Here is a 13,392-nt window from a genome sequence, read left to right on the forward strand (position 1 = left end):
AGAGTACTGTATCCAATTTATGGCTCATGGTACCAGGGAGACACTGAGCTACCAGAGCAAGCCCAGAAGTGGGTCACTGTGTCGACTGGAGCACAAGGTGTGTGAGCAGAGGCTAAAAGAGCTGGGCCTGATCAGCCTGGAAACGGGAAAGCTGCAGAAAAGGAGCCCTTATTTGCTGCCTGATGAGAACGTATTAAGAACGTAGATCAACACTTTCTTCAGACACCCCACACAAGCTGGAGTGTGGAAAATCCTGAGCCAATGTAAGGAAGTAAAACTTGTCTGTGAGAGAGAAGGTGTCCAAAATATTTGAGGAATCAATGTCAGGTGGTGATATCCCAAACCCGACTGGACCAATCTTTAAGCAGCCTGATATAACTAGACCTACATTGAGCAGAACTGAATGGCCTCTTGAGGTCCCTTGCCTCTTTACCTACATGAAATCATTATTCTCTACATCAGTATTAGAGCTTGTTTTACTTTGCCAATGATAAATGTATTATGAAGAAAGCTGTGCCTAGGAGTTCACTTGTGTCTATGGTAATTGCTAGGTGACCTGGTTGGAAATGATCACTATAGCTTACATCTGACAACATGACCTGCTGAACACTTTATCAGAGCATTTCTGTGGAAGTTTGGTTGGTTGGGTTTTTCCCTCCCCTCTACAGGCTTGTACTGATGAGTAGTGGTTCCGGTGACTTGAGTCTGAATGCTTCAGTCTGACAAATGAAGTCAGAGTGATTAAGTCAAGAATATCTTAATAATACTTATAATTTAGACTCTGGGATAGACATGAGTTTTTTGGGTAATCTAGCAAGATGCACATTATAATTACCCTCATGGTTAGGATGGCAGCTTATGTAAATACCACTGTGTAGCAGGAAAGTGACTTGCTGCTTTATAATGAAAGAACAAACAGCAGTGACAAGAATCCTATACTGAACACTTTGTATTTTTGGGTTCTGATTGAGTTGCCTTTTTTTTTTTCTGTTAGTCTGTGAAATGGCAAGTTTATTATATGGTAGTGTTGAAACAGCAACCATTTAACTTGGAAGAAAGCTGGTTTTTGGACTGGGTTGGCATTTGGAGCACCAACCCGTGTGTTTGCAAGTTTGTGGCTAGATGGAAGAGAATATGCTGTTATGGCATTAGTAACTTCCACATTTTGAAATTAGGCAGAAGACAGTAACTCCTCAGACTTCTGTAATATTTTAGTGGTCAATCAGTCAATCCCTTACCCCCAATTTCTCTTCCCCTCAAAGAAAAAAAAACAAAATCCCCCAAAAACCAAAAGAAGAGAAAAAAGTGGATATTGTAATAGCATTAAATTGCCTTTCTAACTAAGGAGTGGAGAGGCATGGAGTCTGGAAGGAAGTGGCAGGGTATTTATCTGACCAGACCAGATTTAGCAGTCACTGTGGTCTGGGAAGTTTTTTCTGGAAGGATTTGTTTGCTGGAAGCTATAGTTTTCGGTGATGCTGGAGGATAGTAGGATTGTGTCTGTTGCATTTCTTGGAGTATGAGGTGCCCTAATTATATATAAGTGCTAGTTACTCATAGCAAATTGGAATAAAGATGAGTTACAGAATTTTGAAGTACCTTAAGAAACTGAGGGATTGAATAGTTAAGCAAGCTGAAGTATAGATGGTTGTTCAGTGATGCCCATGAGGCATCCTTTGTGGAGGAGAGTATTAAACTTTGTGTATGAATTATTATAAATATTAAATATTTGTATAATTGCAAAGAAGGCCTTGAGTATGTGGTGGTCAGTTCTGTGAGGTTTGCCAGAGGTCTGGTTTGAAGGGGCTGCCTGTACAAGGTCTGAACTAGGCAGTGCACTGTTGGGAAGCATGTCCTCTGTCATGATGTTGTATTGGCATCCTCTTTGAAGTGTAATAATGCCAGCTTTGAAATTTCTTAGCTCTGAAGAGTATACTAGAATTGAAACCTTTTAAAAATAAACTGATGTTCAGAAAGTGACAATTTTTGTGTAATGTCATTGTATGTATCATGAGAGGCAGTTTATATATAGAAGTCAGAAAAGTTGAAGCACTAGCTGACTAAAACTGTGATTAGGTGTTCCTGTAGATCTCCAGAATGGAATTTCTTTCATAATCTTGAACTCACAGCCCTGCAAATAAGTTAAGAGATTGAGCTTTAAAATAAATTTTAAGCAAGCAACATTAGAGTTATATTTAAGCATAAGGTTATAACTTGACTTATTATTAAACATGCTGAGAATGAGTTAAGTTTTCTCAAAGCTGAAGGCTGTCATTTCTCCTAAATCTTACTTGTTGCTGAGAATAAGACTTCTTTGTAAGGAGTGATTTGCAGATGCCACAGTGACTCAGCTGAGGACAAAATGAGGCTAACAGATTTCATGGGGAGCTAAATATACAACAAACCTAAACTTTTGAAGAGTTAAAAGCTTTTAACAAAAGACGTGACAAAAGATTAATATCTGCTTGTGGATCAGAATAAAAAAACATTAGTCATGGAGGAGACTGGTGACCTGCTGTGAGCTGGCTGTCCCTCTGATGAAGAGGAGAACCTTTATTGAAAAAATAACTAAAGGATACAAATAGAAGGAAATGAGAAATATGTTCGATAGGAAAGTAGCTATTTTATCAACTTGCAATGTTCAAGTTAAACCAAATGCAAGCTGACCTGAGCATGAGAAAAGTATCTGAAAGTGCTCTAAGTAATTATGTGTTAGCAGAAAGTACTGGCATTCTGTTTCATAATGTATTTGAAGTTCTACTTACTGAACATTAAAAATGAAATGATTTTGCCATTCTAGATACTGTCAGTGTTAATTTCTATTTTGTGTTTTCCCTATTTTGTTCATGTATATCTCGGTTGGTTTCTTGATTTGCAAAGCAGGTGGAGGATAGTCTTAAACACAGTTGAAGAGACAGCAGGTTTCTGGGAAGAGGATTGGGAATGAGACTTGTAAAAGGAGTGCATTTTGAAGTCTTCTCACAGTAGCAAGATCTGGATGACCCCAACGATCATGCTAGAACAAGTGGTAGAAGTCTATGGGATGGAATGTTCCAAGTACCTGAAGTGAGAAATTGTGATTTAAGTCCATCAGCATGTGTGTCATATTGGCTAACAAGAATTTTAAGGAGGACTAGTTTATTACTTCAGTAAAAATAACTATTAATCTTATAATAACAAAGCAAATAAAATCCTTGATCATGTGTAGGATCATCCTAGGTTAGTTTGATTTTTTTTTTTTTTTTTTATTACTAAATATCAAACCTTTCTAAAGTAAAGGGTGTGGAGGTTTGTCATTTTGGTCAGGGTGTTTATTTGAGGAATTCATATTCTGTAGCCTCAAAGGATTTCTTTATTTCAATGGGCTTGGTTGTTTGGGGGTTTTTTCCCTTCTGTTTTTGTTCTTTTTTTTACTGCTTTACTAGTTCATCTTCTTCCTAATCTCCACAGGCATTCTCTTTTTTGCAGTGTAAGTTCTTTTGGACCTTTATCGGGTTACCTTTTATAAGAATAATAATGGGCTCTTCCAGTCCTTTCCTGTAGGTCATGTTTTCTGGGCCTTGGAGCGCACTTTGCTTTCAGACTCTCTAGATGGCTAATATATGATGTGTGCTGTTCAAGCTGAACAACTCCAGATGGAGCCTCACTGATGTTGGCTAGAGCATATACTTCTATATTAGCATATTCTATAGTGTCACTTTCAATTCTTGGTATGTAATCACCATGCACTTGCTGTAGCTTTCAGAACACACTTTGCTCTCTAACCAGTTATTTAACATTCTTGATGTGTTACTTAGACCTGTTTCTGATGGCTGCTAGTCTAATTTGGACCCGCTGCAGCTTGAAGGTATTTTTCTGCCTGACTGGGAAAGGTTTGTTAAGTGTAGCTTCACTTGTTTCTTTGTGTATAATGCATTAGTCATCAGCTCCACCAAGATTCAGATGTACAATTCTCCTTTTGACCTTGAATCTTCTGTTAAATATTTTGGTTATGTGTTTAAACTGGATGCCACACAGGAGGACTTCAGCCTTTCTCACCAAATCAGTTTGTCAGAACTATTGACTCATCTTTTGTGTTTCAGAAGATTTCTAAGATCATCTGGCACTCTTTAACAAACTTTCCAGTAAGATGTTTGAGTTACATTAAGGACTGCTTGTTTCAATCTCTTCTGTGTATTTATACTTATTGCTCTGATACTTAGGGATTTGAATGTATTTAAATGGGGGTGTGAAGCATTTTGTGGTGGTTAAGCAGTAGTGGTGTGTATATGGATAACTTTAGAACTACTTGTTTACTCTTACTACTAGTTTTTTTGAGGGAGTGGGACTTGAAATGAGATGTCTTCCTCCAGTCCTGCTTTTGAGCCTGGCCTATTTATTGGAAAACTAGTACCTCATTGTCCTGCTTATTCCTTTTAAAGGAGATAGGATTGGAAGACTTGGTGAAACAGAGTTGGAAATAATAATTACAGAAAAACTTCCAGCTGCTTCATAGCCTGCCCTACTTATTAGTTCAACATATTTTAAAACATCTGAAAGTTTAGTGTCAGGATAAACATGTATGTCTTAATTTGCTGTGTGTTAATATGTATAAATGATTATAATGTAAGAACATGTAAAATGGACATTGATGTTAATGTCGTCTAAGTCAAAATTCCACACAAAGTTTTAAAGTTCATGGGACTTTAAATCAAACTACTCACTAAGAATGTTTACAAAGTTTTGACCTTATAAAATTGGCTTTCTAAGAGTGTCCTTCCCAACTCCATTTGAATCGTGAGCCTAACATTACTTTTTAATTTCCTCTAGTGTCTTAGATTGTCCTGCTGCTTGATACTAAAGGTCTGTGCAGCATGGTGGTAAGCAGAGTATGCAGGGGCACAAGTGCTGTCTTACATGGAGATAAACTAGAACAGAAGCGCTGGTTCACATGGCATTCTGAAATAAGAATGGTGGGTAACAGCCAACCCTGACTCCAGGGGCAGAGTTTTTCTGAAGCTCCAACTCCTGACTCTATGAGTTGGGCTCAAGCTAATGTTAAACTCTAAGTTGTAACTACTTTTTCTTTGACTTTGTGTTGCATTGGAGTAAAGTGTCTTTGAAATCTCTTTCTTTGCTTTCTGTGTTGCAAATGTCAGTCTTGTATATAATTTATTGTGGAGCTGAAGAGGTTTGCATATGTTGTCATCTTTAACTCCTTTGTGCTAGGATGACAGTTCTTTGTCCAGTATTGCATTACCTGGCCTTTTAACAGGCAGTGGGAGTCCTCTCTCTGGGCTCTGGATGCTATCTTATGAATGGTAGCTGTAGCTTTCCCAACAATTATTTCTATTCCTTTATCCCTCTATGAAGATACACATGTTGATGCAGCAACTAGAGGGAGATAACTGAGAGTCTCTTCCATCAGCTGCAGGGAATGAAGGAGCAGAGTAAGACAAGCCTCCTGGCTGAATGGTGTGATATCTTGTCAGCTGTACTTTTAGGAGCAGCCAGATGGTGGTTCAGAGTGTTTCAGAATTCTGCAGAACATCCTGTGATAGCACTTAACTGAGAATCAATCAGTCTGGAGCTTGATGTTAGTAAAACCCTTCAGCAACAGCTAACTTTTGAGACAGCACTGAAATCGAGACTGACCTCTTCACACAGTTCTCATTGCCAGTCTCTTTGAATTTTCGGTTGCTTGGAAAAGATACGGCTTTGTGCAACTTTATTTTATAATTTTCAACTAGAAGTTATATTCCCCTTTCTATGGTTTTTGTAAGAAGTCAGGCTATAGTCACCTAGAGGAGAGCTGCTCATGCCATAAACCAACTCAAGACTTGAACCTGTTTTGGGCCGTTTGCAGGCATAGGAAGTTAACATTCAGAAGTTAACCATTTGCAAGTGGTGGATTTGCATGTACTGCATCATGTTTTTAGTTTCCTGTTGGTATTAGGTAAAGTTCAAGATTCAAGAATCCCTTGACCTTCAGTAAAATGAAAAAGCAACCTGAGAGAGCCTGAGAGCCTTCAGTAGTCTTGGCTTCAGACTATCAAATTGCTATGCATCATTTCACTGAAACTTTTTGCATTCTGGTAGGCTTCTGTATGCCTATTATACTGTATGCTTAACATGGAACAAGGTTTTAAGTTTTGCTCCCTGAGATGGAAGTAATACATTCCTGGTTTTCTTCTTTAAAAAAATAAGGCAAGTTCTGTACAAAAAAAAAGGAACTTGAGCTGAGTCCTGTAAATGCAATGCTTATAGAAGCTAATCTCGTGCTGTTCCTGATCTCAGCTCACTTGTCCTCAAAAAACTGATTGACACTCCAAGCAGGGATTGCGATAAAGCAGATCCTTAGGTGAAAGTAACACTAGGTTATAATACTTTCTCTTTGATTTAAGTGAAGTTTTTTCCTACGTACTTGGTTAGCACTTCTAATTGGAAGCTGATGTTGAGGCATTTTGTACTACTTAGTCTTGAATCTCTTCCATTCCTTGGTTCTGATCTTTTTTTTGACACAGTAATTTGGTCATGCCCTGGTACTCAAAAGACACACTGACTTCTTCCCAGTCATTTAGGCATATATTTTTATAAAGCCTTAAGTTGAGGTTTCAGCTTGTTTTCTGAAGTGTCTTTAAGTGATTTGTTTTTCCAGTTAAACAAATCTGAAAATGCCACTGGATTTGTGGAGCTGTGCTCATTGCCTGGGTTGCAATCGCCTCTTGTGATTGGCTGAGCTAATTCAGAAGGTTAAATCGGGAAGAGAACAAGTGAGTTTTTGAAGGTAGGGGTCTTTTAGGTACCTGATGAATGCTGACACAGGAGGAGGAGGACTGCAAGAATAAGCTTTTTGATGTCAGCTGAAATTCAACTGGCCAAACAATAATGCTTAGCCTGACTTTGAGAGTGTTCTGCTGACATAGCAACTTGCTGTCTGCAAAATGGAATGTTCTTGTTGTTTTGCTCCATTTATGATTGGACCTCTTCTGAGTTCCCTGCCACTAGTTTGTGCTAAGGCCATGTATACCCATGAGCTGAATAACTTGCTGATAGAGGGGAAAAATTAAGTTTTATGCTCTTCTGTAGTTTGGCTTTGTCTTGTGGAAATAGTCAGCAGGTTGTGGAAAATCCGTGGCCAGAAATGGTCAGTATGGTCACCCTGTCTTGCCAGAAGGGTGCTGTTAAGTGGGTAGAAAAATGCATTGCTTTTATAATTAGACTTGTGCATGGCTGCTTCATATAGAAAATCTAAATCTGCTGTTTATTGCAACAAATAACAAGCCTGCAAATGTGATAAGTATTCTGTCATTCCAAATCATGAATACTTTGTTGTGTTATGAAGGTTGTCATAATTCCTCAGTATCTTTTTTTCAGTTAGTAGTAGAAACTTAATTCAGAATTGATGTTGAAAATATTATCATGGTCAGTATTTGATAGCACCTAGTTCTGTGGCTTTTAATGCTGCAAGTGAGCCTAAGGGATCTTTTTGTTTTGTTTACTCTTTAAACATTCTGTCAAGTTGCATGAGTAGAGTCATTGCCTTGCTGTTTCAGGTAGTATTCTTGACTTTATTGCCAAGCATGGCATTGGATCACTGTGATCAAAAATCATTTAGTGCATAGGGATTTAGCTGAAATTGAATCATGATAAAGTGCTTGAGTTGGCAATCTCATCAGGCACTGTGTGAAACAGTACAATTTTATGTATTCCAAGGAAACAAAAAGGAAAGGGAAGGCAGATCTCTAAAAGCTTGGGCAAATATAAAGAAAAAAGTAAGAAAACCTCATGTTGCTGTGTTTACCTTGAGAATTTACAAAATATCTTGATTACTAAGTAAGTACAAAGTGTATCCAGAAGTTTTGTTGAGAATGACAGACTTCAATATTGTGAACGTGAGGCAGAAAAGGTCAGATTTCAAGAGGAGGAGGGCCAGGCCTCATTAAAACAGTAAATGCATATTCTATGTGCCTGTGTGTCCTAAATTTGGATCAGTTAAGAACCTGAATAGTGTGGTCTTGAAGTGGCTTGTTCTTCAGAACCTTGTGCATTATGAGCCTCTAAGTGTGTTATTTTGGGGGAGACATGTAGCTCGTTATTCAATTACAATCTGTGAGCAGAATACTGACTCTTGAGTGGAAGTCTTTATGTCAAAGGAAATACTTATCTTGAGCATCCTGAGCCTTGGAGAGCCCTGAATATCTGCATGGTAATTAGCTTGCTAGTTTGAACTATTAGCTTGATTGCTCTGCAACTGCAGCTAGTTAAATAATAACTGGATGGAGATACTGTTCCAAATCAAGTATGTGGCATTGGCACATCAAATTTAAGCTATTTCTGCACTTTAAACATTTTGGAGTCTATATACTGTTTTATGAGCTGTATGTAAGTTCAAGTTAAATAATTTGTGAAGATAAGTTTGTTTGTTTGTTGGTTTGGGTTTTTTTTTGTCTTTTGAGTCTGACTATGTGTCAGAAGATGAGATAAATGTAAAAATGTAAAATTTGGAGTAGTGATATATTAGCTTTCTACCTCCCTTGCTGGAGAAGGGGAAGAAAAAAAGATCTAACTGATCAACATTCTATGCCTGCAAGTGTGTTTATGTCTATAAATATATATAGGTCCTGCTCAGTTCAGTCTGTAAATCTTGAAAATAGCAGCAATGAAAAAGTTTGACTTCTGAAAATATTCATGTCATTCATGTGAGAACACAATGTTCTCATAGCACAAATGAGCTGTTAGAGGTATTCCTTGGTGGGAAAATTGTTGAGTATTGACTTTTTAAATGTACAATGGTCATCTTTATGTAGCTAAAGCCTCCAATAACTGGGAGCAGAGTTGTCAAAAAAAAAAAAAGTAAAAGGAAGCAAAAGACCTCATGTTAGACCTGTGTTCTGTTAACTGGGATATTTTTTCAGTTTAGTTTGTTACCTTCTGCAGAAGTGTGAACAGTTTTTGTAAGTTCACTTGTGGGGTTTTTCTGTACTAAGCTTTTTGGGGTTATATACAGCTAATCACTATGATAAAGTATAGGTTAAGATACAGTAGATTTAACTGTAGCAGAAAGCAGATTCCTGAATGAAAGTGTTTTTCTTTGCTTAAATTACATTACAGAGTATTTATATCCAATACATTCTGAAATACATTTCACAAATGTAACTTGTGAATTTATTTATAGGGTAAAAAGCAATAATCAAATACTTTTTAAGGAACATTCCATCTTATGTTTAAATGTAGCAATGGCAAGTGGAGATGAATTTTGGACAGAACTCTGTGCATCCCAGTTTGCAAATAGCTGCCCTCTTTCCAGTGTCTGTTACATTAATGTGTTAGATAAAAGGCATGAGGAGAATAGACAGAATGTTCTTGCGCTACTTGTCATGGCAGATAGTCTCTATTTGAAATGTGTTATGGGTTTTTTTTTTACTTTTCTTGTTATTTTTTGTCCCTTCACCAGCCCCACTTACCTACTGATGTATCAACAATATTGGTCTGAATTTTTGGCTTAGTTTGACTTATTTGTCAAATAAGTCAAAGGTGTTCATACTGTTGATGTTAGTCAGTAGTTTTATACTGAAGAAATCCATAGCTAAATCACTTTTTTGGGTGACTTCATTGACTGAGAAATAGTTTGAACAATGAAAAATCAATCAGTGGGAAGGAGAAAGCTTTTAACAATGGATTTGTAGACAAAGGCTTTTAAGGACTGATTTCCTGAACACATGGCTTGCCTTTTGTTTGAGCTTGGTGAGTGAAAAGGCAGCTAGCTCATGTCTCAAGATGGATGACTTCTTCATGCGTATGAGAATGGGGCTAATAAAATTTATACTTGACTTTTTGCTTCATCAGTGAACTTCTTTAGTTACAGCTTGAGCACTGACTTGGTATCTGAAGAGAGAATCAGAGCATTTGAAATAGCTCTGTTAAAATCTGAGCTCAGAAAAAAGAAATACACTGTGGACTAAGACTTTGGTTCTTTTTCATCAGGTCAGTTTGCTCCAAGAGAACTAATGAGTCAAGTTGCTGGAGCATCTGTTGGCAAAAGAAATTGTGAACCTGTGGTATACTGAACTGCTTTGTCCTAGTGGATTTCCTTTTTTGAAAGGAGGATGGTGTAAAGTGCTGAGCTTAGAATGTAGTTGCTACTGTGGAAGACATTTTAGGTATTAAGCAGAAATATGTTGAATCCTAAGCAAGCACTTGCCTATGCCTACTCTTGCATATTTACTGTCTGAGACAAGGTCTTGTGTGAAGACATACCACTGCACTGAAGCAGAAGAATTACATATGTATGATGGTAAATGTCTTCATTAGGAGGTAGGGTAGGAAAGCTCAAGTTGAGGTCTTTGAGTGACTGTCACTGTAAACATGGAGTGGTTTGTGGGATTTTGATAGGGGCTTTTTTGTTTGTTTTTTTAATTGTTGCTTTGCGGTTTAAGTATTTACTGGTATGGTAAGTGCTAGAAGTTTCACTTATTTCAACTTATAAAAGATATGACTTGATAAATATTGTTTAAGGAGAAACATGTAAGTGCAGTAGTTTAACTTAAGTTTTTGCTTGATGCTCTAGATCAGTAATCAGACTGCTAAAAAGTACCAAAGTACCATGTCTTGTTTTTTTGGTAAATCTGAATTCACAGAATGTTCATATCCAGTTAAATTCCCAAAAGACTGTTAGCCCAGTTATACAATTGTCAGGTTGTTTTTATATGAAGTTGTGTATTAGTGGTAGTATCCTCTGAAAAATGATTGATCTGTGCCTAGGTTTGGTGTTTTTGCTTGAAATGTGTTTCTGTAGTATTTCCACACTGTTGTGAATCAGTTAATCAGAAAAAAAGCAGGAATTCTCTTCTAAAAAGGTAAGCTAATTATGGAAGAAGGCTTACTGTGAAAACCAAGCAACATAACTTACTTGTGTAGCAACTAACACTTGCTTTGTTTTTAGGTGCCTTAGCTGGACCAGTTGTTGATCCACATGTGACAGCAGTTTGGGGGAAGAAGGTTGCACTGAAATGCATAATTGATGTAAACGAAACAATAACACAAGTTTCTTGGGAGAAGATATATGGTAAAAGTTCACAGACTATTGCTGTTCATCACCCTGAATATGGAATATCTGTTCAAGGAGAGTACCAAGGAAGAGTGGCATTTAAAAACTACTCACTTACTGATGCAACAATCATCTTAAAAAATGTAAGCTTTTCTGATGCAGGAGAATATGTTTGCAAGGCAGTTACATTCCCGCTTGGAAATACACAGTCATCAACAACTGTAACAGTATTAGGTAAGTAGCTTCTTTTTGAAAGCAAAATTCTGCAAATAACTTACAAATAAGTTGAATTTTACCATTTAACCTAAAGAAAATGTAAAATATGTGTTTGCTGGGCTTTGATTACAGGTGTGCAATTTTTACTAATGTCATAGAGGAGACTTCTTTTTGTTCTTGCTCCTTTAGAACTTGTTATTTGACTGTCTAGTTATTAAAAATAAATGAGTTCCTATTTAGGAATTATGCTGAAAACAAACATTCAGTTTGTATTAGCAGTGTTTTAGAGCTTTGACAGACAATGCTGATACCAGGGACTTGTGTGTATGTGCTGGGAAGCTGCTGGACTTGGGTTTAGCTACTGCCTTGGCTAAATGCCCTCAGTTTGTAGTGGGTAATCACCGGTCTTCAGAAAAAGCAGGTATTTCTAAACCTTGTTGGTTTGTCTCAGTGAAATAGTCCATCATCTGTAATGAGGTTAGAGAGCACCTAGTAAGGGTCAATGCCCCATGCCTGGAAACATTTGGATGGGACTTTGCAGCAGCCTGGTGTAGTTCAAGATGCCCCTGCTAATTGCAAGGGGATTGGACTGGATGACCTTTAAAAAGTCCCTTCCAATGCAATTCTATGATTTTATAAATATGCTGCTAACATGATAATTTAATATAGCTGCTTAGGTCTGGTGATGCAAACTTGTTCTTTGCACAATATAAATGTAAAGCAAAACTGTCTAGATGACTGCTGGGAGTTGTGGGAAGAAAGAGTCAATTTAAGCTCTTGACTGTTTGTGGATAGTCATAATGTGAAACTTTGATAGACTTGAGAGTTTGTTTACACTAATTTTCTCCCTCTTGTTGAGGGCTGTGTATTGCTGTCATAAGGAATTAGTGCTGAAGTGCAAGTAACTCAGGTGTTACTGCAGTGTAAGGTAAAATGATTACCCTGAAACTTGAAAGCCTCTTATTAAGCTGCCCTCTCCTTACAAGAGTATTCTTCTTGTACTAGTGTAAGGTACTTCTGTATCTCTTGCCAGGAGTAAAATATTTTCTGTAGCTGAGATGGTTGTGAATGACTATTTCTGCAAGCAGATGTGCTTTTTAGGATCATCTCTTGGTCTTTGATACTAGCTTTTCATAGTAGTAGAATATTCAATGGGATTAATCAGAGGGCTGTAGCACCGTATGTAAACTGGTTTTCACCACAAGGTGGGGCAAAATAAATGCATTAAAGTAACTGGCTTAATCCAATTTGAAACCAGTAACTTAACTAAAATTCTGTGTGATGCACAAAGCATGTGGTCTTATGGTTCTCTTTTTCACCTGACTTCCATCAGTACTGCAAGTGGCTATGTGTGTGGCTATTGTAGCAGTCTCTTCACTTCAGGTTTCAGCTATTGTGCTTTACCAGTAAGCGTGGGAATTTCTTACTACCTCCCCTCACCTTTTCTAGTCAGTTCCTCTTTCTAAGATTGTTTTTTTTTCAGGTAACATTAGTTATTGTGTCCATTTTGCACTCATAATATCAGGTTTCTGGAAGAACTTGGAAAGCACATCTATGTTTCATGTGCTTATTATTCTACATTTGGAAGAATAGAAGGACCACAACTTGTTTCATTGAATATACGTTATGCAAAATTGCATTTGAAATAGGCAAAGAAGTATTAGTCAGGCATACAGTGGTTCTGATCATAGCTTTTTTCATCTTTGATGCAGATGATTGCCAGTTGCTGTAAGTCTGTCAGGACTCTCTAAATGGCAAAACCCAGCTGTTATTTGCAAAGATGCTTTTCCATCCTAGTTACCAGCAGCTTCACTTGCATGTACCACTAGGTAGCCAACCCTCTGTTGGACTTAAGTTCTATGGCCTCAGCTGTGTATTTTCTGTCCTTTTAGAAACTCTTTGCTACACTGACTTGTAGGCTTAAACTGTCAAAATACTGGGGAAGTAATGATGTTCAGAATATGTTTGTAAATTAAAAAATTGTGAACTTTGCTGGCCTGAACTCAGCAATTCCAAGCTCATCAGAATCTTAAGGCATGCAATTGCTGTAATTTAAATCTTGATGTAACTTAAAATAATCTTCAGTGATACATTGGCTGCATTCTCCCACTGGTCTAAAAAACTCTTCCTTAAGTAAGGGAAAAAGT

The 13,392-nt window shown here is 37.4% G+C and overlaps 1 protein-coding gene across 2 annotated transcripts in view; it reads left to right on the top strand.

The window, feature by feature from the left end:
* Positions 1–13,392, top strand: part of NECTIN3 (nectin cell adhesion molecule 3) — a 61,585-nt gene that overhangs the window by 12,803 nt on the left and 35,390 nt on the right. For both annotated transcript variants that reach the window (XM_066572036.1, XM_066572035.1), the window contains exon 2: positions 10,925–11,263. In XM_066572036.1, the coding sequence (XP_066428133.1) occupies positions 10,925–11,263 (339 nt within the window). The remainder of the gene's footprint in view (positions 1–10,924; positions 11,264–13,392) is intronic.

This window comes from Molothrus aeneus, chromosome 2, assembly GCF_037042795.1.
Source record: "Molothrus aeneus isolate 106 chromosome 2, BPBGC_Maene_1.0, whole genome shotgun sequence".
NCBI classification, from domain to species: Eukaryota; Metazoa; Chordata; class Aves; order Passeriformes; family Icteridae; genus Molothrus; species Molothrus aeneus.